General features: G+C 46.7%; 1 protein-coding gene across 1 annotated transcript; it reads left to right on the top strand.

The window, feature by feature from the left end:
• The first annotated feature begins 8,992 nt into the window (after nt 1–8,992).
• On the top strand, nt 8,993–15,006 carry TXNIP (thioredoxin interacting protein). The gene is made up of 8 exons (XM_083374396.1): nt 8,993–9,424; nt 10,549–10,621; nt 10,731–10,878; nt 11,218–11,320; nt 11,887–12,143; nt 12,379–12,535; nt 12,793–12,944; nt 13,417–15,006. The coding sequence occupies exons 1-8, from the start codon at nt 9,175–9,177 to the stop codon at nt 13,453–13,455; spliced, it is 1,179 nt and encodes a 392-aa protein (XP_083230522.1). The 5' UTR covers nt 8,993–9,174; the 3' UTR covers nt 13,456–15,006.
• The last annotated feature ends 9,302 nt before the right edge of the window (nt 15,007–24,308 follow it).

The raw sequence follows: 24,308 nt of genomic DNA, 5'->3' as shown, positions 1-24,308 counted from the left end.
TTTACAGATGTGGACATAAGGAAATAACACAAAGTAAGAAACATAAGTAAGGGACGCGGTGGCTCAGTGGGTTAGGATGTTGAGCTTGTCGATCAGAAGGTCGGCAGTTTGGCAGGCCGAATCCCGAGTGCCACGTAGCAGAGTGAGCGCCTGTTACTCGTCTGAGCTTCTGCCAACCTAGCAGTTCGAAAGCACGTAAATATGCAAGTAGAAAAATAGGGACCACTCCGGTGGGAAGGTAACAGCGTTCCGTGCGCCTTTGGCATCTAGTCATGCCGGCCACATGACCACGGAGACGTCCTCGGACAAGCGCTGGCTCTTCGGCTTTGAAACGGAGATGAGCACCGGCCCCTAGAGTCGGAAACGACTAGCACGCATGTGCGGGGGAACCTTTACCTTTACGAAAAGTATAAAAAGAAAAAGAAAAAGAATAGTAAGGTAAAATAGAAAAGAGATACTGTATATAAAGAAATAATAGCGTCAAAATCACCAAAGCGATAGTACCGCTATCTTAAAAACCTCTATAATAATACAATAAAAAAACTAACATCAAAACAGTAAAAGAAAGCAGAAAAAAATGTATTTTATCCTTTGTACTATCTATGAAGTCAGCCAGACACTTTCTGATTAGCATTTTTTTTATTAAATGAGCTGCATCTGAAAGTCAGAAAAATCAAGAAATACATACTTTCTTTTACAAATTTTTCTCCCTTCCCCTTTTTTCCCCTCTTTGTTCCTTTTTTCTTTTTTTCTTAGTTGGTATTATTTTGCTATCTTTGTATTTTTAAAGTTCTATAAAAAATATTACTATTTAAAAATAAGAAAGTCAGAAAAATCTATTTCTGAGGCCCAACAGGAAAAAAAAATACAGTGAAAACTGCCTTGTTGGTGGGCTGGGGTAGCTGCCTTATTTTAAAAATAATAAAGGCAGGATATAAATAAAAATTATTAACGGTGGGGGGTGAGGTGTTCCCCCCCCCCCGTAGATAGGGCCCGCAATTTGGGCATCCTCCTGGACTCACAACTCAGTTTGGAAGATCATATAGGAGCCGTGGCCAGGGGGGCTTTTGCCCAGATTCGCCTGGTGCGCCAGTTGCGGCCCTACCTGGACCGGGATGCCCTACGCACAGTCACTCATGCGCTCGTGACCTCCCAGATAGACTACTGCAATGCTCTCTACATGGGGCTGCCCTTGAAGACCACTCGGAGGCTCCAGCTGGTGCAGAATGCGGCCGCGCGAGTTGTGATGGGGGTTTCCCGATACTCCCATGTAACACCTCTCCTCCGCGAGCTGCATTGGCTTCCGGTTGCCCTCCGGGTGAGATTCAAGGTGTTGGTGATGACCTATAAAGCCCTAAATGGCATGGGCCTGGACTATCTAAGGGAACATCTGCTGCCGGCATCAAGTTCCCTTCGTCCTGTGCGCTCCCACAGAGAGGGTCTCCTCAGGGTGCCGCCGGTCAGGGAATGTCGAATGGCGGCCCCCAGGGGGAGGGCATTCTCAGTGGGCGCGCCTGCCCTTTGGAATCAGCTGCCTGTGGAACTCCGGATGGCCCCCGACCTTCGCTCGTTTCGCCGGGACCTAAAAACCTGGCTATTCGAGCTTGCCGGCCTGGACTGAGGGTTTGGGTTTTTAGTTTTTAATTTTCGGGGCTATTTAATTTAATTCTATTTTAACTTTGTATATTGTATTGTTTTAATTGCCCTGTAAACCGCCCTGAGTCCTTCGGGAAATGGGCGGTATATAAATCCAAAAAAAAAAAAAGATAAATAAATTGGGCAGTCCAGCTCATAAGAATCAAGCCTAAATCTGTAAAAGAGTCAAGATTAATTTTCTCTAGCGTTCCTCAGAATGCCAGGGTGAAGTACTAACAATCGCCACTAGGAGGCGGTATTTATCCATAAAACTATGGTCCTATCCCACAGAAAATATTTCTCCTTCAGATATTAAAGATATTTGCTTGGTGTGTCATCCTACGCCTCAGCAGCTATAGGATTTAAGGAAAAAACATCGTTTATTCTGTGGGATGGGTTGTGTGTGTGTGTGTCTGTGGGCACAGAGAACAGATTGTGAGTTTGCGGGCAGAGAGTGGATTTGCTCCGTTTTATTGCGGCACTGACTGTGGTCTTCAATCCCCAGAATTCCCTCAGTTGGCTGAGAATTCTGGGAGCAGGGGGAATTCTGGGAGTTGAATGGCTCCCATAAAAGGGCCAAGGCCAAGAAACAGAAAAGCTGAACTTCGGCGAGAAGACTTGTGCTCAAATGAAAGACTGGTCATGCAAAGAGGGTTTGCTAAAATGCAAAAATGAAACAGACCAAAAATGTCTGCCTTCACAATTAGGAAGGACTCTAGATGTACAACTCTGGAGACCCTCAGAGTCACTTTTGTGAGATAAGTGGCCATATCAACGATTTAAATGCCTACATTATTGTTTTTCGACCTTGTCAACTTCCAAATGGTTGGAGTTTGACCCCCAGAATTCCTCAGCCAACGAAGGGAATTCTGGGAGTTGAAGTCTACTCAACTTAAAGTATCCAAGGTTGGGTTTGAAAACAATAATGGAGGCCTCCTTCTTAGCTGATTCCTCCGACCCAGGTCAGAAGATTGTTTGTTAATACAGGGGAAAGAGCTTCTTTTTTGTTGGCCTTCACTTCAGATATGTTCAACCTTGGCAACTTGAAGACTTGTGGACTTCAATCCCAGCTATGCTGGCTGGGGAATTCTGGGAGTTGAAGTCCACAGGTCTTCAAGTTGCTAAGATTGGACAGCCCTGGTTTTACATCCTGCCTTGCCTTGAAAGTGAAATTAGAACCAAGTTGCCACAGCCAGAACTGGAGTAGAAGTAGTCCTCAATTTACAACAGTTAATTTAGTGACCTGTCAAAGTTACAATGGCGGAGAAAAAAGTGACTCGTGATCATTTTTCCACACTTACGACCTTTGCAGCGTCCCCAGGATCACGTGATCAGAATTCAGACGCTCGGCAACCGGCTCGCGTTTATGACAGTCGCAGTGTCCCGAGGAATCGCGTGATCCCCTTTTGCGACCTTCTGACCAGCCAAGTCAGTGGGGGAAGCCAGATTTCACTTAACAACGTTGTTACTCACTTAACAACCGCAGTGATTCCCTTAACAACTGTGGCAAGAAAAGTTTGTAAAATGGAACAAAACGCACTTAGCAACCCTTTTGGGCTCAGTTGTGGTCGTACGTTGAGGACTCTGTGATTGTATATTAACAAGAGGTGCTAGTCCAGGCTGAAGATTTGTTACCCCCCATAGTAAAAGGTAAAGGTTCCCCCGCACATGCGTGCTAGTCGTTTCTGACTCTAGGGGCCGGTGCTCATCTCCGTTTCAAAGCCGAAGAGCCAGTGCTTGTCCGAGGACGTCTCCGTGGTCATGTGGCCGGCATGACTAGACGCCAAAGGCGCACGGAACGCTGTTACCTTCCCACCGGAGTGGTCCCTATTTTTCTCCTTGCATTTTTACATGCTTTTGAACTGCTAGGTTGGCAGAAGCTGGGACGGGCAACAGGCGCTCACTCTGCTACGCGGCACTCGGGATTCGACCAGCCAAACTGCCGACATTCTGATCGACAAGCTCAGCGTCCTAACCCACTGAGCCACCGCGTCCCTACCCCCCATACATGAGGTTAAAAAGGGAGATTTTCTGTGACATTCTTTGAGTAAGCTTGAAAAAGAGGCTCTAAGTCTAACTAGCCAACATATGAGTTGGGAAAAATATGTTTGGTGAAGCCCTAATGTGGTCACTTTGTTTGGTTCTGGCTTAGAAGCTGCACAGGCATGTGAAGGTGCCGTGTCACATCAAGACAATGTTATGACACAAACATCGCTCCTCTGACTGGTGTGGTGTACATGTGAAGTCCCAGCTTCCGCGTCATGCTGGAGTGATGTGTGTCTTCTCACTTAGCTTTGCCACCCCCATGAATGTCTAAGGGGTGATCAGTCAGCTCAGCTATTCTGTCTCATAGAATCCTTAGCTGGAAGGGACCTTGGAGGTCTTCTAGTCCAACCCCCTATCCAAGGCAGGAGTCCTTATACCATCCCAGATCAATCTCGACTTGAAAGCCTCCAGAGCACCCAGAACTTCTGAAGGCGAAGCTGTTCCCCTGATTCATTGTTCTCACTGTCAGGAAATTCCCCCTTAGCTTCAGGTTTTGCAAACCATGGAGAGATGCAACATGTAAATACAACAAATTATGATTTCCCCCCCCCCAGTAAACTATGGCTAAGAAAACCATGGTTAGTATGGTATGATGTGTGAATGAAGGGAAAAAAGGCTTGATTGCAGGTATGTACCTCTTAAGAGAGCCAGATTGCTATTGTGGTGTATTGCGTTAGGCACAAAAGCTGGCTGGGTGACTTTGGGCCAATCACCAGGAGACGGTGAGTTCTAGTCCTGCTTCAGGTACGCAAGCTGGCTGGGTGACTTTGGGCTAATCACTAGGAGACGGTGAGTTCTAGTCCCGCCTTAGGTCTGAAAGCTGTCTGCGTGATTTTGGGCCAATAATTTATACATTAAATTTCGAGACCACTCGTCTCATTCAGAGAGCGACTTTCTAACTGCAGGGACAAATGCCAGCTAAACTCGTAGCTCTACCAAGGATGGTCATCCCTGTCATTTCTTTGAAAGCATCCATCCACCCTATGTATTTTCTTCTACCCCTCACTCACCCCAAGCCCAATTCTTCTTCCTAGTCTATTATTACACCCACTTTCATCCAATACCAAAAGCTTAGAAGTTTCTGCTTGCTGATCCTCACCTGAAAGAATTATTAATTATTATTACTCTAAGATGGCGGGGCCTGGAATGGCTGCAGCTGCATTGGCTCTTGAAGGCGAATAGTTTTGGGAGGGATAGTAAGGGCTATAGGCCACATGATCAGGAAGATTTTAATGTGTTTGAGCAACATGGTGGAACTAAGGTAACATACGACATACAACCGACAATCTTTGCTGGCCTGGCGAGTTTCTAGTTGTTTTGGAACTGTTGGTGAGACCGTTAAAAGTCGTTGGCGCTGTTTGAATTTGTTCTACCAGCAGCAAGATCTGACTGCTGGCCCAGTGATGGATTCTACTGCAAATCAGGGCTGTTTCCAGAGGAGGCAGAGGAGGAGAGGACCTGGAGCTTATGGAGCGAAGGAACTGGATGAGGCTGTCGGCAGGCCCAGAGGAAGAGAGAGAGGCTTTTGGAGGAGTTGGTGGCAGCAGCAGCAGCGTGCTCCAGGGGCGAAAAGAAGCAAGGCCTCTTTAAGGAAAGGGGTGGAAGAGTCAGGATCAGAAAAAGGAAAGAAGGGGAGGTTGTCAGAATACAAGCGAATCTGAGGGCTAATCCACATGGAGCCCCATTTCCATCTGTCCTGTGTGCCATCGTTCACTCCCTAGAGACTAAAATGGACAATGTGAAATTTGAGCGGGCCCCGAACAAGGAGTATATATCGGAGGTGGTGACCCTTTGAGAGCTGTATGCAACGAAATTTCATTTTGATGTATGCCGATTGGTGTACATTCAAAGTGACAATAAAGTTATCATAAAGTTATCATCATTATTATCTTAGTTTTACCCAGGATTGACTCCTTCAGGAGAGGCCTTCCCTGGCTGGCAAGGTCACCAATGGCAATCATGTGACCTCCCCCAGGACACTGAATCCATGATAAATACTTGCCAAATCCAAAGCTTTTTGATCACATGACTGTGGGGGGATGTGCAATGGTCATAAGTGTGAGAACTGGTCATAAGCGTGAGGATCGGTTCCAAGTCACTTTTTTCAGGGCCCTTGTAACTTTGGACCGTCACTAAGCGCATGGTGGTAACTCAAGGACCACCTGTCCATTTTAAAAAATTAGAAACCAACACAGCGCTGTTAAGTGAATCACTGCAGCTGTTAAGGTAGTAACATGGTTGTTAAGTGAAACTGGCTTCCCCACTGACTTGGCTTCTCAGAAGGTCGCAAAAGGGGATCACGTGACTCTGGGACACTGCGCCCGTCATAAATATGAGTCAGTTTCCAAGTGCCTGGATTTGGATCACGTGACCCTGGGGATGCTGCAATGGTCGTAAGTGTGAAAAACGGTCATAAATTCTCTCGAAGATGCCATCTTACTCTCCACTCTGGGTATCTAAGCATCCCCGTTCAGAATTCCTCCAGGTCTACTGAAGAGCAGGACCAGGGGAGACACGATAGCAGCGATCCAATATCTGAGGGGCTGCCACAAAGAAGAGGGGAGGGTTCACCTAGTCTCCAAAACACCTGAAGGCCAGAAAAAGAATAATGAGTGCAAGGTGATCAAGGTGAGATTCAACCTAGAAATAAGGAGAATTTTTCTGACAGTGAGAACAATCAACCAGTGGAACAGAAGTTGCCTTCAGAAGTTGTGGATGTTCCAACACTGGAAGTTTTTAAGAGATTGGACAACCATTTGACTGATATGATATAGAGACTCCTGCTTGGGCAGGTGGTTGTACTAGATGACCTACAAAATCCCTTCTATTCTATTCTATTCTGTCCTATTCTGTATTCTGTTCTGTTCTACTCTATATTCTCTTCTGTTCTATTCTATATTCTGCTCTATTTGTTCTGTTCTATTCTATTATTCTGTTCTGTTCTATGTTATATTCTATTCTATTGTATTCTCTATTCTATTCTATATTGTTCTGTTCTCTATTCTGTTCTATTCTATATTCTGTTCTATTCTATTCTATTCTGTTCTATGTTCTGTTCTATTCTGTATTCTGTTCTGTTCTATATTCTCTTCTGTTCTATTCTCTATTCTGCTCTATTCTGTTCTGTTCTATGTTCTATTCTATTCTATTGTATTCTCTATTCTGTTCTCTATTCTGTTCTGTTCTATTCTGTTCTCTATTCTGTTCTATTCTATTCTATTCTGTTCTATTCTATTCTCTATTCTGTTCTATTCTATTCTATTCTATTCGGCAGGATTGGTGACTGCACTGAGTTCAGGGTGCCAAAGGCTAAATGTCCTCTGGCCACAAATCTCTGAGGAGGCTGCTATGTCTGGAATCTGTTTCAGATTCAGAGCCTGGCTTGGCTACCAGCCCTGCTGTCTTGTCAGATATTTGCAGAATGCATTACTTGCTTAAGAGAAGAAAAAAAGAGGCGGGGGGGGGGTTGTCAGTCAGTTTAAGCCTAAGATCAGTTTAACGCTGTTCCAGATGAAATGTGGGTGAGAGAAATAAACTCCCCCCCCCAAGCAGGGATGTCCAAACTTGGCTGCTTTAAGACTTGTGGTCTTCAACTCCCAGAATCTCCCAGCCAGCCGTGCAGACCCCTGCCCTAAATGACATTTCAACAGAGTGGGGGAAAAACTTAATTTTCAGGGAAGTGAAACAAAGACATAAACGAAGGAGGAGAAACAGGCAGGAAAAAGTAAATTTTCTCTGTGTCTCAGAAGCTTCCTGTTATCTGTACAGCCCCCATTTTAAAAATGCAAACAGTGTTCTCAGCTGAGGTTGTGTTTCCTTTTGGTGTCATAGGTTGGTGAGCTGATGAGAACAATTTTTATGCATAATAATTTCATAATTTTATGGTTGTCAAAACTAGATGAAAATTCACAGAAGAGAAACAGAAAGAAAGAAATGCTGAAGAAAAAGATACAAAGAAGCAGTTTTCTATATTTATGTCTATATTTATTTATTTATTTCTATATTCTATTTCTATAATTTATCCTGTTTGGATGTGAAAGCCATAAATCACAAATTCCCTCTTTTAATTTTTATGTTTAAAAAAGTCCTCAATAGGCTTCCAATCACCAGTCAAAGTAGAGAATAGAACTTAAGGGAAGCAATCTAGAATATATCAACTTTTCAATGTATTTCATAGCATTTCCCATTGCTATGCTGCACTTTCAAGTCACATTTTGCCCTAATTTAAAATAAAAATTCTCCCCAGCAAGCTCTGATCTAGGAACATTGGCTAGTTTTCAAGAGGACCTCATGTTTACTTACTTGTATTTTACTAACTGGACTTCACTGTTTTGTTTTGTCTTTTATCTTTCATGGTTTATTATTACTTTTTAAAATGTATATATATATATATTTAAAAAAAGATGTCACAGGATTCTTTGCTCCATAAACGCTTGGACAAGGTTTGGGATCTGTTATAAAGGCTGTAGACAAAGACAAGTAAATATGACTTTATATGATGTAAAAATAACCTCCAATTTTATTCTATTTTACCAAATTTTGGGAAGCAACTTTCAGTCCTAAGTTTTAAGATTTGTTTTTTATCGCTCACCCACGTCCCACATTTGGAAAGCGCTTGGCAACACTCCAGGCCCTTCCTTTAGGATCTTTTTAGAACCAGGAAGATTGCAAAAACAAAAAACAAGTCAAAGCATGCTAAGAAAATAGCAAATATATGCCCTTTATTTTGCTCAAAATTACTGCCCATCCTTAACCTCAATCCAGAAATTGCGGCGTGGATGGATCTTCCCCAGCGAACCTTAGAGTCTCTTTTATCAAATATGCTGACCTGTTATTACCGATAGGATGGGGAAAAAATAGCTACAAAAAAAACCAAGTTGCGTTTGAAATTGAAACTTCCAAGCAAGGAGAGAGAGAGAGAAAAAAAAACACAAACAAGCAGAAGTTTCTGCAATTAGAACAGCCCCACCCGGGACGCCGCGCCTGATTGGCGAAGAACGCGGGTTCTTTTTTTCTTTTGTCGGATTGGGATTGGCCGCTTGGGCCGTCACTCAGCGCTGGGGTCTTTCCCGTCGCCTCGCCGCTCTGCACCAGCCGGCATGGCTTTCCCCACACCGTGTCCACGCGCCGCCGGCTGGCTGCCGATTGGCTGCCGGGAGGGTAAACACGGCGAGGGAGCCAATGGGAGCGCTGTGCACGAGCGCGGCACGCGGGCCCACGAGGCGGCCGCGTGGCGCGCGCGCTGAGATCAACAACGGAGGGGCGGGGGGAGGAGGGCGGGAGCCGGGTATAAAAGCGCCGCCTGCGTCACGCAGCCGGCCAGAGCCGGGAGGCAGCTGAACAGGACGTATCTTTCTCGCCGCGCCGCGTCCCGAATAAGTGACGGAAGCCGCGTCCCGCCTCGCTCGTTACTTGAAAAGAAGAGCCTCGGGATCGCGGAGAGGCGTCGCGCTTTTTGCCATCTCTCGGCGTCTTTGCCATTTCCACCCAGCCATGGTGGTCTTCAAGCGGATCAAGGCGCTGCGGGTGGCCTTCGAGGAGGACGGGCGGGTCTACTCCAGCGGCGAGAAGGTGGCCGGCCGCGTGGAGGTGGAGGTGGCCGAGGTCACGCGGGTGTCGGCCGTGCGCTTCCTGGCCTGCGGGGTGGCCCGCGTGCTCTGGATCCGGGGCCCCCAGCAGTGCAAGCAGGAGATGGAGTACCTGCGCCACGAAGCGGTGCTCCGGATGGAGGAGCAGCCGGCCGGTGAGCAGCTGGAGGCTTGCGGAGGGGGGACTCCAGGTCCCATGCGTCTGGGAGGGGGGACTCCAGGTCCCATGCGTCTGGCAGGGGGACTCCAGGTCCCATGCGTCTGGGAGGGGGGACTCCAGAGGGGGCATTATTGGGAGAAGCGGGCATCCTCTCTGGATCGACCTCAGCCACTCTCTCTTTCTTGAGAGGGGTGAACTACAACTCCCCAAATTCCCCAGCCGGTGGTGGGATTTGTAGTCCACCCTCTCAAAGAGTAGCTGAGGTTGAGCGACCCTCTTCTGGGGTGGAACCAGTGGATGGAACGGGGTTAGAAATAGCCCTCTCTTCCCTGCTGGAAATCTTTTTTTTAAAGAATTTTAAAATTAAATTTTAAAGCTTGCATCTTTAAAAGATCAAGGCTTCCAAAAGTCCCAATTCCTAAATAAATTCCATTTAAGGCATCCCAGAGAGTGCCTTTAAATATATCTAATTGGTATGTTCAGTTACAATAGCCACCCAACTCGGCCAAGTGACTCTGGTTCTGCCTTCTTCCATGCGAAGGAAGGTTTAGATAAGTTTGATAAATTGGAAGCATCAAGAAGAGGTTACCCAGGAAAAAGCAATCTTTAAAAGGATCTTTAAAATGCCTTTTTAAGAAGAGATTTGTTCGAAATGATACAGGGGTTTCTTTCTAGAGTCTTGCTAGAAGACCTCTTAAGATCCCTTCCAACTCTTGTTAATTAGGCATCCTGGAGTTTTTAAAATTTGCCCGAGTTGGCTGTTTTCCAAGGAAAGACATCCTGCGTAGTACAGAATGTCCCTGATGTCCCTGACGGGAGGCAATTTTAACAGCATTGAATCGGAAGCAAATGCCGTGCAGGTGTTCCCTTTAGAGAGAGGCTTTAGCTGTCAAAATTTGGCTGGAGATGAAAGCTGGACAGAGAAGTAAAGACTTTGGGTTTCTGTGACTTTTGAGTTTTTAAAAGAAGTGAAATGAACACCCGTTGCAGTTTCTTATTTTAAAAGGGGGAAGTTCTGCAAACCCTTTGATAGGTTGCTGCCGCTCTGTTGATTTTTCAGCTTGAAAAAGAATCCATAAAGAAACCTGAATTCTTTCTTTCTTTCTTGTATTTTTCTAGATAAAGATGGTTCTGTCTTACTCAGGCCGGGAAACACATACCAATACAAGTTTGAATTTGAACTGCCCCAAGGGTAGGTAGAGATCAAAGACATTATTAAATCGGTGTAAAAAAAAAATCCTAAACATCTGCCATGGATCTGCCCTGTTCCCCTTTGTCTAAGTTGCTTGGGTTTCTTTCAGACCCCTTGGGACCACCTTTAAGGGGAAGTACGGCTGCGTGGATTACTGGGTGAAAGCGTTCTTGGATCGCCCGTCTTTCCCAACTCAAGAGGTGAAGAAACGCTTCGAAGTCATGGATCAAATCGACGTCAGCACCCCAGATCTGATGGTAATTACCCCGGTTCATTTACTTAGGTCTTTCTTCTCTGCTGTCCATCAATCACGCAGGGTTAAAATTAAGAAGTTAGAATTATGACTTTAAATGTCTGGTTGTTTTTCTTGTCTTTCTCCAAAGCCTTCTCTTTAAAACTTTTGGTGAGGTTTGTTGACCCTTGCGGTGACTTTAATAGTCTTGTGTGCGAGGCACTCAAAACATTTCTTGGCTTATAGCTGCATGGCTGAAGGAAGTTTTTAGCTAAGGAAGAATTTCCCCCCCCAAAAAAATCAGTTGGGAGTGGGTGAGATGCTTGTTGTCAAGTCACTCACTTTGTTGTGTGTTCCTCTGCAGTCTCCTGTCTCTGCCAAGAAGGAGAAGAAAGTTTCCTGTATGTTCATCCCAGACGGGCACGTGTCGGTTAGTGCAAGGATCGACCGCAAAGGCTTCTGTGATGGTGAGATTCTGGAGCTTGGCAATTTTCCTGCATTTACCTCCACCTGTTTGTAAAGTCGGAGTTTAGCTCAGCCATTGCTTGGTGGAGCAGATAAAAACAGGGTTGCCAGCAACCCCAGATCTGGGTTTTTGATCTCTAGGGCTTTTTTCATTTCAAAATCTTAAGCTTTTCTATGCATGACGTTATATTGCATACGTTATATAGGTAAAAAATAAGTTTGTTTAAGGCTCAGTTAAGTACCAAACCCTAAGTAAAAATTGGAATTTTTTTTTTCTTATTACCTGGGGTTGTTTTGTTTTTTGCAGAATCTGTGTTGATTTGAGTGCAAAACCCTGATTAAATAGATAAAAACGTAATTTAAAGCTGATGTAGGTTTTTGCGTAGAATTTGAATGTGAAATCTTGAGGGTGTTTTTTTTTAGCAAATCTCACTGGCAACCCTGAATAAGAATATGGAAATAATTTGAGGGGTTCATGGGTGACCAGAACGCAGGGTCTCCTCTGGACAAGAAGGGCTGTTGAGTGTTCTCCAGGGTCTGACCTCTTCCCTCCTCTGCCTTCTTCCAGGGGATGACATCTGCATCAACGCCGACTTTGAGAACACCTGCTCTCGGATTGTGGTGCCCAAGGCGGCCATCATGGCCAAGCACACCTACCTGGCCAACGGGCAGACCAAGGTCTTCTCCCAGAAGCTCTCCTGCGTCCGAGGCAACCACATCACCTCCGGCATGTCCGAGTCGTGGCGGGGAAAGACGCTCCGGGTCAGGAAGATCAAGCCATCCATTCTGGGCTGCAACATCCTGCGCGTAGAGTATTTCCTCCAGGTGAGCAACCTTGGAGACAAGGGCCCTACTTCTACAAGAGCTTCTGGGTCCCGTTTCAACTGGCACTGGCTTAGCCAAAGGAATAGCCCCAGAACCTGTCAGGTGCCCCAGCCAGTTTTCAAGGAAGTTCCCCTTGTCTTGAGTGATCCTGGTTGACTGCATGTGGGAAAGGAACCTCTTTAACCAGGTGTCACTTCCACCCAACGCCTCACCGTCTCTCTCTGCCCTTCCCCAGATCTACGTCAGCGTCCCCGGCTCTAAGAAGATCATTCTTGAGTTGCCGCTGGTCATCGGCAACAAGTCCAGCTTCGGCAGTCGCAATTCCAGCATGGCTAGCCAGACCAGCTCCGAGATGAGTTGGGTGGACCTCAACATGCCTGATGCTCCAGAAGGTGAGCAATCTGAATGTCTTAAGTCAACCCTTCAAGATCCAGAGGAGGAAGAGCCTACACACCTATCCCTCTGTGGAGGTGGTTGTCTTTTGGGGGGGGGGGTCTTCTGAAGGACCTCTACCTACCAATACAAGCCTTCTCACTGGCTTTGTATTTTAAGATGCCTTCCTGGATAGACTCTGCAATGTCTGCAGCTGCCTCTTGACCCCCACCCCCCAGAACTGACCTGGTCTCTCTCTCTCTCTCTCTCCTTCTAGCACCTCCATGCTACCTGGACATCATTCCTGAAGACCATCGGATCGAAAGCCCGACCACTCCCCTCCTGGATGAGCTGGACAATTCATTTGACAGCCCCATCTTCATGTACGCTCCCGAGTTCAAATTTATGCCGCCGCCAACCTACACAGAGGTGAGGCTTCTCTGAAGGCTACTGCACAAGTCAGTTTTGTAGAGCAAGTTAGGTCTTGTATAAGCGGGGGTCTGTTCCAGGTTGTCTTGGCCTTGGGGGGGGCGGGTCTAGGCCCATAAGTGCTGCTGCCCAACCAGGCTGAACCTGGGATTGGATTGTGCCACTGCCAATCACCTTATGGAACATGCTTCCCCCATCATTGAGAATGAGACTTAGATTAACTTGGGTGTGTGTGTGTGTGTGTGAACCTTAATTTCAAGCTATGATTTCCCGCTGAGTTCAATCAGAATGGGACTAGAAGGGACCTTGGAGGTCATCTAGTCCAGCTCAAGCAGGAGAGCCTATATCAGTCCAGACGTGGCTGTCCAGCCTCTTCTTAAAGACGTCCAGTTTTTTGTTTTTGTTTTTTATTTGCACAAAGAAGCACATTTTGCCTCCGTTCTACACGTCTCCCTTTTTACCTCTCTTTCAGGTTGATCCTTGTGCTGTCAACAACAACAGCATCCAGTGAGCACTGCAGAGAAGTCCAGCTGTGATTTTTTTTTTAAAATCCGGCTTTTTCTGGACTTTTAAACGTTGCCTTCCGTAGCAATTCTGCACGTAGCAGAAAAGGGACACAGAACCACCAGGTGTCAAATGACCTCTTGGGAAACGGTCAGCAAGGAGCGAAACGCGGCTTCCTAGTGTGCCTTAGTACACGTGTTCCAGATGACGCAAACGGGGGGGGGCACGTATGGGTTTGGGGGGGTTCCTTCCTCCAAAGCCCTTACTTAGGCAGAGCGTGCCCCCTGCGAACTGACCGGTGTTAAATGTGATTGTAGGGAAGAGGCAGGTTTTTGGAAGAGGAGAAAAAAAAATCCTGTCCCCATTTTTCCCTCCTTGACAAGGAAAAGGGAAAAAAAATTTAAGGCTTGGTAGGACTTCACTGCTACCGAGAGACAAAAATGCATACCTCTGCTCTTTTGTAGGTGTGACATTCTGTCGTTAAAAGAACAAAAAGGGCTTCTGCACCCAAATCGGGAAAGGGGAGAATTTTTTTTTTTGTAGCTGCTGGTATTTGGGTGGTGGTTGAACAGAGCTGGTTTTCACTCTTTAAACCCCACCATCTTTCTTAATCGTGGCAGCCTTGGCAGGAACACGGAGAGGAAGGGTGTATAGGAAAAAAGGGATCTGAGGTTAGCAGAGGTGGTGGTGAGGAGGGGGATTTCCCTCCACCAGCCTGGAGGAGAAGGAGAGAGGCGAGAAGAAGCAAAGAGAGAAGTGGGAAAATATTGCATCGCAATAAAACTTGCAGCATCCAAAGGCCAAAGAGCCTAAATAAGCAAAAAAAGGTTTTCTGTTCCTGTAAAACTGAACAATGCAAGATAGCAACTTGGGTCCTCAAGTTTGTTACTGTTTTTTTTTTAAAAAATAGCACTTAAATCCTGTATTTTTTTCCCTCCCTTTTGTCTAAATCCGTTAAGCAAACCACCTGTTTTGTTTTGTAAAGTAGAAATTGCTGTTTTGCCTAAGATTTTCGACGGGCGTTCAGTGGGGTAGATGGGTTGGAGGGTTTGAGGCAGAGGTCACAGATGGGGTTGGGGGGGTGTTTCAGGGCCCCTCCCCCTTGAATCTCCCAGGGCCCCTCAGAAGATCAAAAAATGTTTTTTGCCAAATGATGCCAAAGCATCTGCATTTTAAAATGATTGTATCCGTAAGGAGAGCTTTAATATTTCAAGAAGCCATACATACGGAGAAGCATCTATTTGTGCTTAGTTAAGCCATCCTGTGTCCGTCCAACTTGTTTGCCTCCGACACACTTGTGTTTTTGCTCCCTGCCACGTCAGAAAAAATGCACTTGAAATGACTCTGCACTGCATAGCCGAAGTGTTAATTCATCCCAGATTTTGTTGCCACAAAATACCTTTGTGTGTCGCAAATGGGTGTACTGATTTTTTTTTCTTAACTTGTGTTTTTGTTTCACTGTTCTGCTTGTTTTGTATTTGCAACTTAATTATATTTTGTACTGTTGAACTAAAGGGGTATAAACCTTTTTCCTAAATAAATTATCAAAACATTAAAATGCCTCCTTTGGTTGGTTCTGACTGGGGCTGCAGCAAGATTGGTGTCATCCTCAAAAAAAAAATGTTTACATGTGCAAGCACGAATTCCTGTATGTACTTAGTTTACAGGCAGTCCTCAGGTGATGTCCATAACGGGGCCTGCCCGTTGCAGTCCAAATAGGGCCTATGGGATGGCCTCACTTAACAACCCCAACCCCTACTCTTCCGGACCGAGGACATTGAGTGAGTCTCAAAGGTGCTTTTTCAAGAGGCAACTGGACTGCATTGTTTTGCTTTGAAGACATTTCGTTTCCCATCCGAGAAGCTTCTTCAGCTCTGACTGAAAGTAGAGAGTAGCTACCTGGTGTAACCCAGAGTATTCGCCTAGGCAGAGTAACCACACCCAAAAGGTAACAGCTAACCTCAGCAGTAGCACCAAACACCCAGGTTTAATTTTTTTTTATTTTTTATTTATTACATTTATATCCCGCCCTTCTCCAAAGACTCAGGGCAGCTTACAAGCTTAGCAGTAGCCTTCATTCTATGTATATGCCTGCTTATTATTTTATTTTTTATTCCATTTATATCCCGCCCTTCTCCGAAGACTCAGGGCGGCTTACAAGCTTAGCAGTAGCCTTCATTCTATGTATATGCCTGCTTATTAGGGCTTTCGGGCCTTATTACAAAGTCAGCTTATTGCCCCCAACAATCTGGGTCCTCATTTGACCTACCTGGGAAGGATGGAAGGCTGAGTCAACCTTGAGCCTGGTGGGACTCGAACCTGCACTAATTGCAGGCAGCTGGTGTTACTTAGGGAGGCATTAGCCCACTGCTCCACCAAGGCTCTTTAGACTTAAGATTCCCCCCCCCTTCCAAACTCAAGCCTTTTTTGGACTTAAATTGTGGGGAGGTTTTACATTTTCACCTCACCCCAGCCTTGCTGCCAGAAGTTCTCAGTGGAGGTTTTCAAAACGAGACCGGACAGCCATTCCTTGGGGATTGGTACAGAGTGTCTCCTGTTTGAGCAAGGGGTTGGACTAGAAGACCTCCGAGGTCCCTTTCCAACTCTTTATTATTGTTGCTCTGTTTTTCCTGGCTCCAGGAAAATTTTGGAAGAAAACATTTCTTGAAAGACCAATGCATAGAATCCAATATACATTTTAAAAGTGAGATTTTAACTTTTTTTGGGGGGGGCAGGTCTATCTTCCACTTGTGAGGATACTCATTCTCCAGCACCAGGGTGTTGACTTACGGTAGAATCCGTCACTTAGTGACCTTTCAAATTATGGCAACCCACCCCCCAAAGGGTCCTTATCACCCAGTTACAGACACACACACACACACACACATACCCCCCAAAAAAGTTATTTATGAACCGTTTTCAAAGTTTCGACTGCTGCAGCAGCCCCACGGCCGTACACCGTTACAACTGACCACAGGGCCATAGTGGCCACCCCCATCTTGCTGCTGGGTGGGAAACCTGAGGGGACCCAGTGGGGGTGAGAAGCAGGCCCAAGGCTTGCTGGGGCTCCCAAAGGCAGAATCCAGCTCTGTGCACCTCTTAAAAAGAAAAACACTCACTATGGAGATTCCCAGTCATCTGGGTCATGATTGTCACAAAGGTGCTTTTTCAAGAGTCAGCTGGAATTTTCTGTTTTCCTTTGAAGAGGTTTTGCTTCTCTGGTAACCAGAGTGCGTGCAGTGAAGCCTCCATCCTGGTCTGTCTTGAGAAGGGGTCTTCAAACTTGACCTTTGATGACTGGTGGACTTGAATTCCTCAGCCAGGATGCTTTGGGACAGGGGTCTCCAAACTTGGCCCTTTTAGGACTGGTGGACTGGTGGATGTGCCTGGCTGAGGAATTCTCGGAGTTGAAGTCCACCAGTCATCAAAGGGCCAAGTTTGAAGACCCCTGCCATAGAGAAACTTCGCTCTCCCGTGCCCTGGCCTTGAAATAAAGCAGATGTTCTGATCCCTGGAGAGTTGAATGCTCTGGCAAAGATGTAGGAGAGAATTTGTGAAAATGTTTCCCCTTGCTCTGCCTATTTTGGGACTTCCTTTGGTAAGATCAGCTCTTGAGTGGGCCAGAGGAAACTGTGAGATAGTTGTGCAGGGTTTTTTTTCCAGTCATACCCAGCTCCCAAAAGTGCGTATAGTCAAGGCTATGGTCTTCCCAGTTGCAATGTATGGCAGTGAAAGCTGGACCATAAAAAAGGCTGAGCGCCAAAGAATGGAGGCCTTTGAACTCTGGTGCTGGAGAAGACTCCTGCGAGTGCCTTGGACTGCAAGGCGATCAAACCAGTCAGTCCTAGAGGAGATCCACCCCGACTGCTCTTTAGAAGGCCAGATCCTGCAGCTAAAACTCAAATCCTTTGGCCACCTAATGAGAAGGAAGGACTCACTGGAGAAGAGCCTCATGCTGGGAAAGGTGGAGGGCAAGAGAAGAAGGGGACGACAGAGAAGGAGGTGGCTGGATGGAGTCACTGAAGCGGTAGGCGTGAGCTTAAAGGGTCTCCAGAAGTTGGTAGAGGACAGGAAGGCCTGGAGGAACTTTGTCCATGGGGTTGCGATGGGTCGGACACGACTTCGCAACTAACAACAACAACCCAGCTCCCAACAGCTTTCCAGAGAGAGAATAATAGAACAACAGAGTTGGAAGGGACCTTGGAGGTCTTCTAGTCCAACCCATGTTTGAACATGGAACTCCATGCCACTCTGGATAAATAACAGAATAACAGAGTTGGAAGGGGCCTTGAGGGGTCATCTAGTCCAACCCCCTGCTTGAACATGAAACTCCATGTCACTCTGGATAAATAACAGAATAACAGAGTTGGGTGGTGCTCCAGATGTTTTGGCATTGCACCCAAGGCGCCTATCACTATGGCTACTACCTTTTGCCACATTCATTCTATTTCTATCTCCAGGTCTTTGTATTTTGTGAATTTCTCCAGTTCTTTCTCTTCTGCTCTCTCCAAGTATTACTACTTTCACTATCCAGACTCTTTTTGTCTTTCTTATCAACAGTTGTTAAGTCGGGCTTGTTGTGTGGCAGGCGCCTGTCTGTTTCATGTCTTAAAGACCCAGAACAATTTAATTTCTTCGTTTTCTATAACTTGCTCTATTTCAATAGCCCACTAGCTCTTGCTTGCAGTTAAATGGTCTTCTTGCACAATTATTACGGTTTGTGGCCCAGTTAGCTAGACGTTGAGACTGGATTTTTGCCTTTTTGTCCATCTCTGGAATCCTTCCCAAGGAATATTTGATGGCGTTTAAGGTCTCATCACAGGATGCAAGCTATTCCGAATAAAGCCCGCTTTTGCAGCTGACTGATGGTGAATTTATCAGTGCGGATGGCGTTCAAGTGATGTTGCAGATTATGAGCTAAAAGTTAGCGTCTTCCCAAACTGTCTGCTGGGGGAAGGCAAACTTTAAACTTCCAGATTCATTTAGCTACAGTGCCCACCATGAGAAGACACCTGGTTAGACACTTCTGCTAAATTTGCTCACTGTTGAATCAAGATCCCGGGGGGCCTTGGCCCAAAAAGCACCAGAAAATTATAAAGTTTCCTCTTTTGCTTTCATCCGATATCTCCTATCCTTCGGAAACAACCTTGGTGACTGCTATTAAGTGACTCACTCGGCGGACTCCTCAACAGCGGAAAAAGCAAATAAAATGGAGAGAGTTATCTGGAGCTGTCTCAGCTGACTGTTTATGGCTAAGCTGCCAGCTCTGATAGGAAGGGTAAACAAGAGCTGCAGAAGCCAGCTAAGGCAAGCAAAACTGCAGAAATCTTGTTTGGGCAGCTGAGAGCCAGCTCTGAAATCCAGAATGTGGAAAAGTCCCTTCTGAGCTGCAAAGGGGGGACGTAAGAGAGGCCTCAGAGCCAAACCAGTCTCATAGAACATAGGATCCTGGGACTGGAAGGTCCCTTGGAGGTCTTCTAGTCCAGCCCCCTGCACAGGAGACTTTACACCATTCAGGACAAATGCTGTCCAATCACTTCTAAAAAAAAATCATCACCAAAGGAGCACCCACAACGTCCGGAAAGAAGCCGTTTCCCTGCTTAATGGTTCTCATTGTCAGGAAATTCCTTCTTAACTCTAGTTTGCTTCTCTCCTTGATTAGTTTCCCTCCATTGTTTCTTGTCCTGCCTGGAGATTCCTTGGACAATAGGTTGACCCCCTCCTCATCTTTGTGTCAGATACATCTTTGTGTCCTCAAAGGGGTTTTAATTTTTACTGGGTTTTAGTTTTAAATCTTGGGGACTTTATTTATAAAACTGTTTTAATCTGATTTTAATTTTTGTATGTTTGTTTTAATTTTCCCTGTACACCGACCTGAGTCCTCCGGGAATAGGCTGGTATATAAATTTAATAAAATAAATAAATAAATACTGGAGGACTGCTATCACATCACCCCTGGTCCTTCTTTCCGTTAAACGAGACATATACCCAGTTCCTGCCGCCGTTCCTTCGTATGTTTTAGCCTCCAGGCCCCCTGATCATCTTTGCTGCTCTTCTCTGCACTCTTCCCAGAGTCTCGACATCTTTTCTCGTATCGTGGTGACCAGAACGGGATGCAGTGTTCCAAGTCACCGGATCCTCTTAAAGCTGCGTTTCTCAGCTTCAAAACGCTTTAGAGAAGTCCACGTCTCTTAAGCTGCTGAGGTTGAGAAAATCCATCCTTGAAGGTTCTGCTTCAAAGACTTTGGAAAGGAGAACTTGAGATTTCCCAGCCTCTTGCAAAACCCTTCCTGCTCCTTGGCCTGCATTCACTCAGCAATGGAGCCTGTGGCAAGGAGTCTCCGTGCAACTCACATGAACAGGGGGGTGTATGTGTGTGTGTGTGTGTGTGGCTGCGGTCACAGGTTGGCTCTGGAGCCACGAGAGCTGCCGGAGATCAGAAGGTTAGGATAAATAACCTACTGCTCAGCTACGGGGGAACCGTAGAAGGACAGAACAGCAGAGGGAATAGAATAGTGCTAGAAGGGACCTTGGAGGTCTTCTAGTCCAGCCCCCTGTTCAAGCAGGAGAACCTATACCTGTGGTGGCGAACCTATGGCACGGGTGCCACAAGTGGCACACAGAGCCCCCTCTGTGGGCACGCGTGCCCTCGTCCCAGTCCTAGGCCTTCAGCTGGATTTTATAAAACCTTTTCGCTTTAGGCCTCCACCGCCATGTGCAAAAAACAGAGGTTCAATCAATCCATTTCAACTTCTCGCGGGGTAAAAGAAAAGTTCTCGCAAAGTTGGAATTGATTGATTGAACTTTTTAGTCCCGCCCGGTCTGCCGTTACCACCGCAGCCACGCCCACCAATGGGCCACGCCCACCCAAAGGGCCACGCCCATCCAGCACCCGACGATACATAAGTGGGTTTTGGGTTGAAGTTTGGGCACTCGGTCTCTAAAAGGTTCGCCATCGCTGCCCTGTACCATCTCAGACAAGTGACTGACCAGTCTCTTCCCAAAAACGTCCATTGATGGAGCACCCACGATTTCTGGAGGCCAGCTGTTCCGCTGGCTAATTGTCCTCAGCGTTAGGAACTTTCTCCAAGGAGAAACGAGCTTGGAGGTCTTTTAATCCTGCTCAAGCAGGAGACCCTCTTCCACCATCCCAGACAAATCTTCCAAAAGACAACTGGACTTCCTTGGGTTTTTGTTTTTTGTTTCCTTGAAGACCTTTTGCTTCTCAGCCAAGAAGCTTGCTCAGTTCTGAGGAAGCTTCTCGGATGAGAAGCAAAACGTTTTCAAGGGAGGAAAAATCCAAGAAAGTCTGGTTGCCTTTTGGAAAAGCACCATTGGGACAACCATGACCTGGATGACGGGGAATCGCCATAGACCTTTCAGACAAATGGCTTTCTGGTCAACAAAGATGATTAGGGGCTGGAGGCAAAAACCGAGGAAGAACGTTCATGGGAATTGGGCACGGCTAATTGGGCACGGCTAAAAGAAGGGACGCGGTGGCTCAGTGGGTTAGGACCCTGAGCTTGTCGATCAGAAGGTCGGCAGTTTGGCGGGTCGAATCCCGAGTGCCGCGTAGCAGAGCGAGCGCCTGTTACTCGTCCCAGCTTCTGCCAACCTAGCAGTTCGAAAGCACGTAAAAATGCAAGTAGAAAAATAGGGACCACTCCGGTGGGAAGGTAACAGCGTTCTGTGCGCCTTTGGCGTCTAGTCATGCCGGCCATATGACCACGGAGACGTCCTCGGACAAGCGCTGGCTCTTCGGCTTTGAAACGGAGATGAGTTGGAAACGACTAGCACGCATGTGCGGGGGAACCTTTACCTTTACCTTTAATCTAGTGAAAAGAAGGGCGTAGGGGTGCCATGATAGTATGTTCCACTATTAGAGGGGCTGTCCCAAAGAAGAGGGGGGGGTCAAGCTATTCTCCAAAGCGCCCGAAGGCAGGCCAAGAAGCAACGGATGGAAACTAGTCAAGGAGAGAAGCAACCTAGAACTAAGGAGAAACTTCCTGACAGTTAGAACAATTAACCAGTGGAACAACCTGCCTCCAGAAGCGGTGAATGCTCCAACACTGGAAGTTTTTAAGAAGAGACTGGCCAGCCATTTGTCTGACATGGTATAGGGTTTCCTGCCTGAGCAGGGGGTTGGACTAGATGACCTCCAAGGTACCTTCCAACTTATTATTATTATTATTATTATTATTATTATTATTATTATTATTATTATTATTATTATTATTATTATTATTATTATTATTATTATTTTTGTTGTCAGGAAATTCCGCTTTAATTCTAGGCTGGCTCCTTTCTGGATAAATTTGGATATCCATTTGTGTCTGAGGACGGACTGGGTAGCTGCATTGATGGTGACCTTTGTCCAATATCCTTTGATGCCCGGCATCTGCCAAGCGGGCATCTGATCCCCGGCTCAACTCAGCAATGTGGACTGCCCTGGATCAACTCCATAGCATGGCTGGCTTGCGGGACAGGTGGGGATGGGGGTTTACAAGCCAACCAGGGGAAAGGGGAGGCCGGGAGGACAAAGGATGTGGAGAGTTGTGGTGGAAAGACAGCACAAGCCACAACCCAGCACAACCCATGCTGGTCACAGCAGACCAATGCTCCAAGATAAAAACGGGGTTTGGGGGTTAGAAGGACATTTTATTTTATGGGAGAGCCCACCCACCCACCCAGCAACTCCCGTTTTGGCCAGTTTGGTCTAGAACTTAAGGCTAGAAAGAGGGAGATGGTGAGTTCTAGTTCTGCCTTAGCCATGAAATTTAATTTAATTTAATTTAATTATGGGACTTATATGCCGCCCTACCTCCTGAAGGACACAGGGCGGCTAACAACAATAAAACAACAATAAATACAAAGATTAAATTTACAAAGCCCCATTATTTACTAAAACCAATAAAATAAAGCAATATTAAAAACCCCGTCTTCAGTCCAGGTCGGCCTGTTGAAAAAGCCATGTTTTAAGGTCGCGATGAAAGGAACAGAGATCCGGGGCCATCCGGAGCTCCAAGGGGAGTTGATTCCAAAGGGCAGGTGCCCCCACAGAGAAGGCCCTCCCCCTGCGGTTTGCCAGTCGACATTGTCTGGCCGACGGCACCCTGAGGAGACCCTCTCTGTGTGAGCGCACCGGGCGATGGGAAATCGTTCCTGGCAGCAGACGGTCCTGCAAGTATCCCAGGCCTAAGCCATGTAGGGCTTTATAGGTAAGAATCAGCACCTTGAACCTCACCCGAAGGACAACCGGCAACCAATGCAGCCCACACAGGAGGGGTGTAATATGGGGTGTAATATGAAAGCCAACTGGGTGACTCTGGACCAACCACCAGAAAACGGTGAGTTCTAGTCCTGCCTTAGGCACGACAGCTAGGTAACTTTGGACCAGTCCCCCCCTCTCTCAATTCAATCGATCAATCAGAATAGAGCTGGAAGGGTCCTTGGAGGTCTTCTAGTCCAACCTCTGAGTCACAACTGAAACCTGGGCTTTCTCTGCCTTGGCAGCTTTCAGACGTGCGGAACTACATGGCGCACCATTTTGTTCCAGGTGCCGACTCCCAGGGAAAGCCAGTAGATCAGAATGACCTTGGAGGTCATCTAGTCCAACCCCCTGCTCAAGCAGCAGACCCTAGACCATTTCAGACAAATGGCTGCCCAGTCTCTTCTTAAAAATCTCCAGTGATGGACCATCCACAATTTCTGGTTGCAAGCTGTTCCACTGATTAATTGTTCTCACTGTCAGGAAGTTTCTCCTTAGTTCCAGGTTGCTTCTCTCCTTGATTAGTTTCCATCCGTCTCTTCTTGTCCTGCCTTCAGGGGCTTTGGAGGAGAGGTGGACCCGCCTCTTCTTTGGGGCAGCCCCCCAAGTATTGGAAGACTATTATATCACCAGGGGGTTGAACTAGATGACCTCCAAGGTCCCTTCCACCCCTAGGATTCTATGACTTCTGAGTTTCATGGCTATCCATCTTGGCTGTTATACATAATTAGCATTCTTGTTTATACAGTAGTCCTCGATTTATGACTATTCATTTAGTGCCGGTTTGAAGTTACAATGCCATTGAAAAAGGTGATTACTGCCGGACCTCACACTGATGACCATCACACCATCCCTACGGTCAGAATGGGGGCTGGCAAACTGCTTGTATTTCTGACAATTGCTGCATCCCAGGTCATGTGATCAATTTTCCCAGCCAGCTTGCGGGACCCGAACACTCCTTTCCCACAAATAGACCCCTTGTACTGGTGAGGGACGCGGTGGCTCAGTGGGTTAGGACGCTGAGCTTGTCGATCAGAAGGTCGGCAGTTTGGCGGGTCGAATCCCGAGTGCCGCGTAGCAGAGCGAGCGCCTGTTACCTGTCCCAGCTTCTGCCAACCTAGCAGTTCGAAGGCACATAAAAATGCAAGTAGAAAAACAGGGACCACTCCGGTGGGAAGGTAACGGCGTTCCGCGCGCCTTTGGCGTCTAGTCATGCCGGCCACATGACCACAGAGACGTCCTCGGACAAGCGCTGGCTCTTCGGCTTTGAAACGGAGATGAGCACCGGCCCCTAGAGTCGGAAAACGACTAGCACGCATGCGCGGGGGAACCTTTACCTTTACCTTACTGGTGAGTTGGGGGTGGGAGAGAGAAGGAATCTCATCCTGGAAAAAGTTGACAGGATAAGGAGACCTCATTCCCTTCCCCTTGGTCTCTGTGTTCTGGTTTCAGTAGAGTTGGAACAATTTGACGGGTAACTCATTTAATATTTTAATTATTTTTCCACTTGTTTCTACTTCTAGTTGTCTAACTTGCCAACTGCCCAGACCCGCCTCCTAAGGGCAGATTGGTGGCATAAAAATTCAGTCAAT

Source organism: Vipera ursinii, assembly GCF_947247035.1.
Source record: "Vipera ursinii genome assembly, chromosome: 15".
NCBI lineage: Eukaryota > Metazoa > Chordata > Lepidosauria > Squamata > Viperidae > Vipera > Vipera ursinii.
The sequence above is the reverse complement of the archived record's forward strand: the minus strand, read 5'-3'. Positions and strand labels throughout refer to the sequence as shown.

Excerpts from the sequence above, each read along its gene's own strand:
- TXNIP (XM_083374396.1), top strand. The coding sequence starts at position 9,175 with ATGGTGGTCTTCAAGCGGATCAAGGCGCTGCGGGTGGCCTTCGAGGAG. Across the intron at positions 9,425-10,548 it reads GATGGAGGAGCAGCCGGCCG|ATAAAGATGGTTCTGTCTTA; the intron begins GTGAGCAGCTGG and ends GTATTTTTCTAG. Across the intron at positions 11,321-11,886 it reads CCGCAAAGGCTTCTGTGATG|GGGATGACATCTGCATCAAC; the intron begins GTGAGATTCTGG and ends GCCTTCTTCCAG.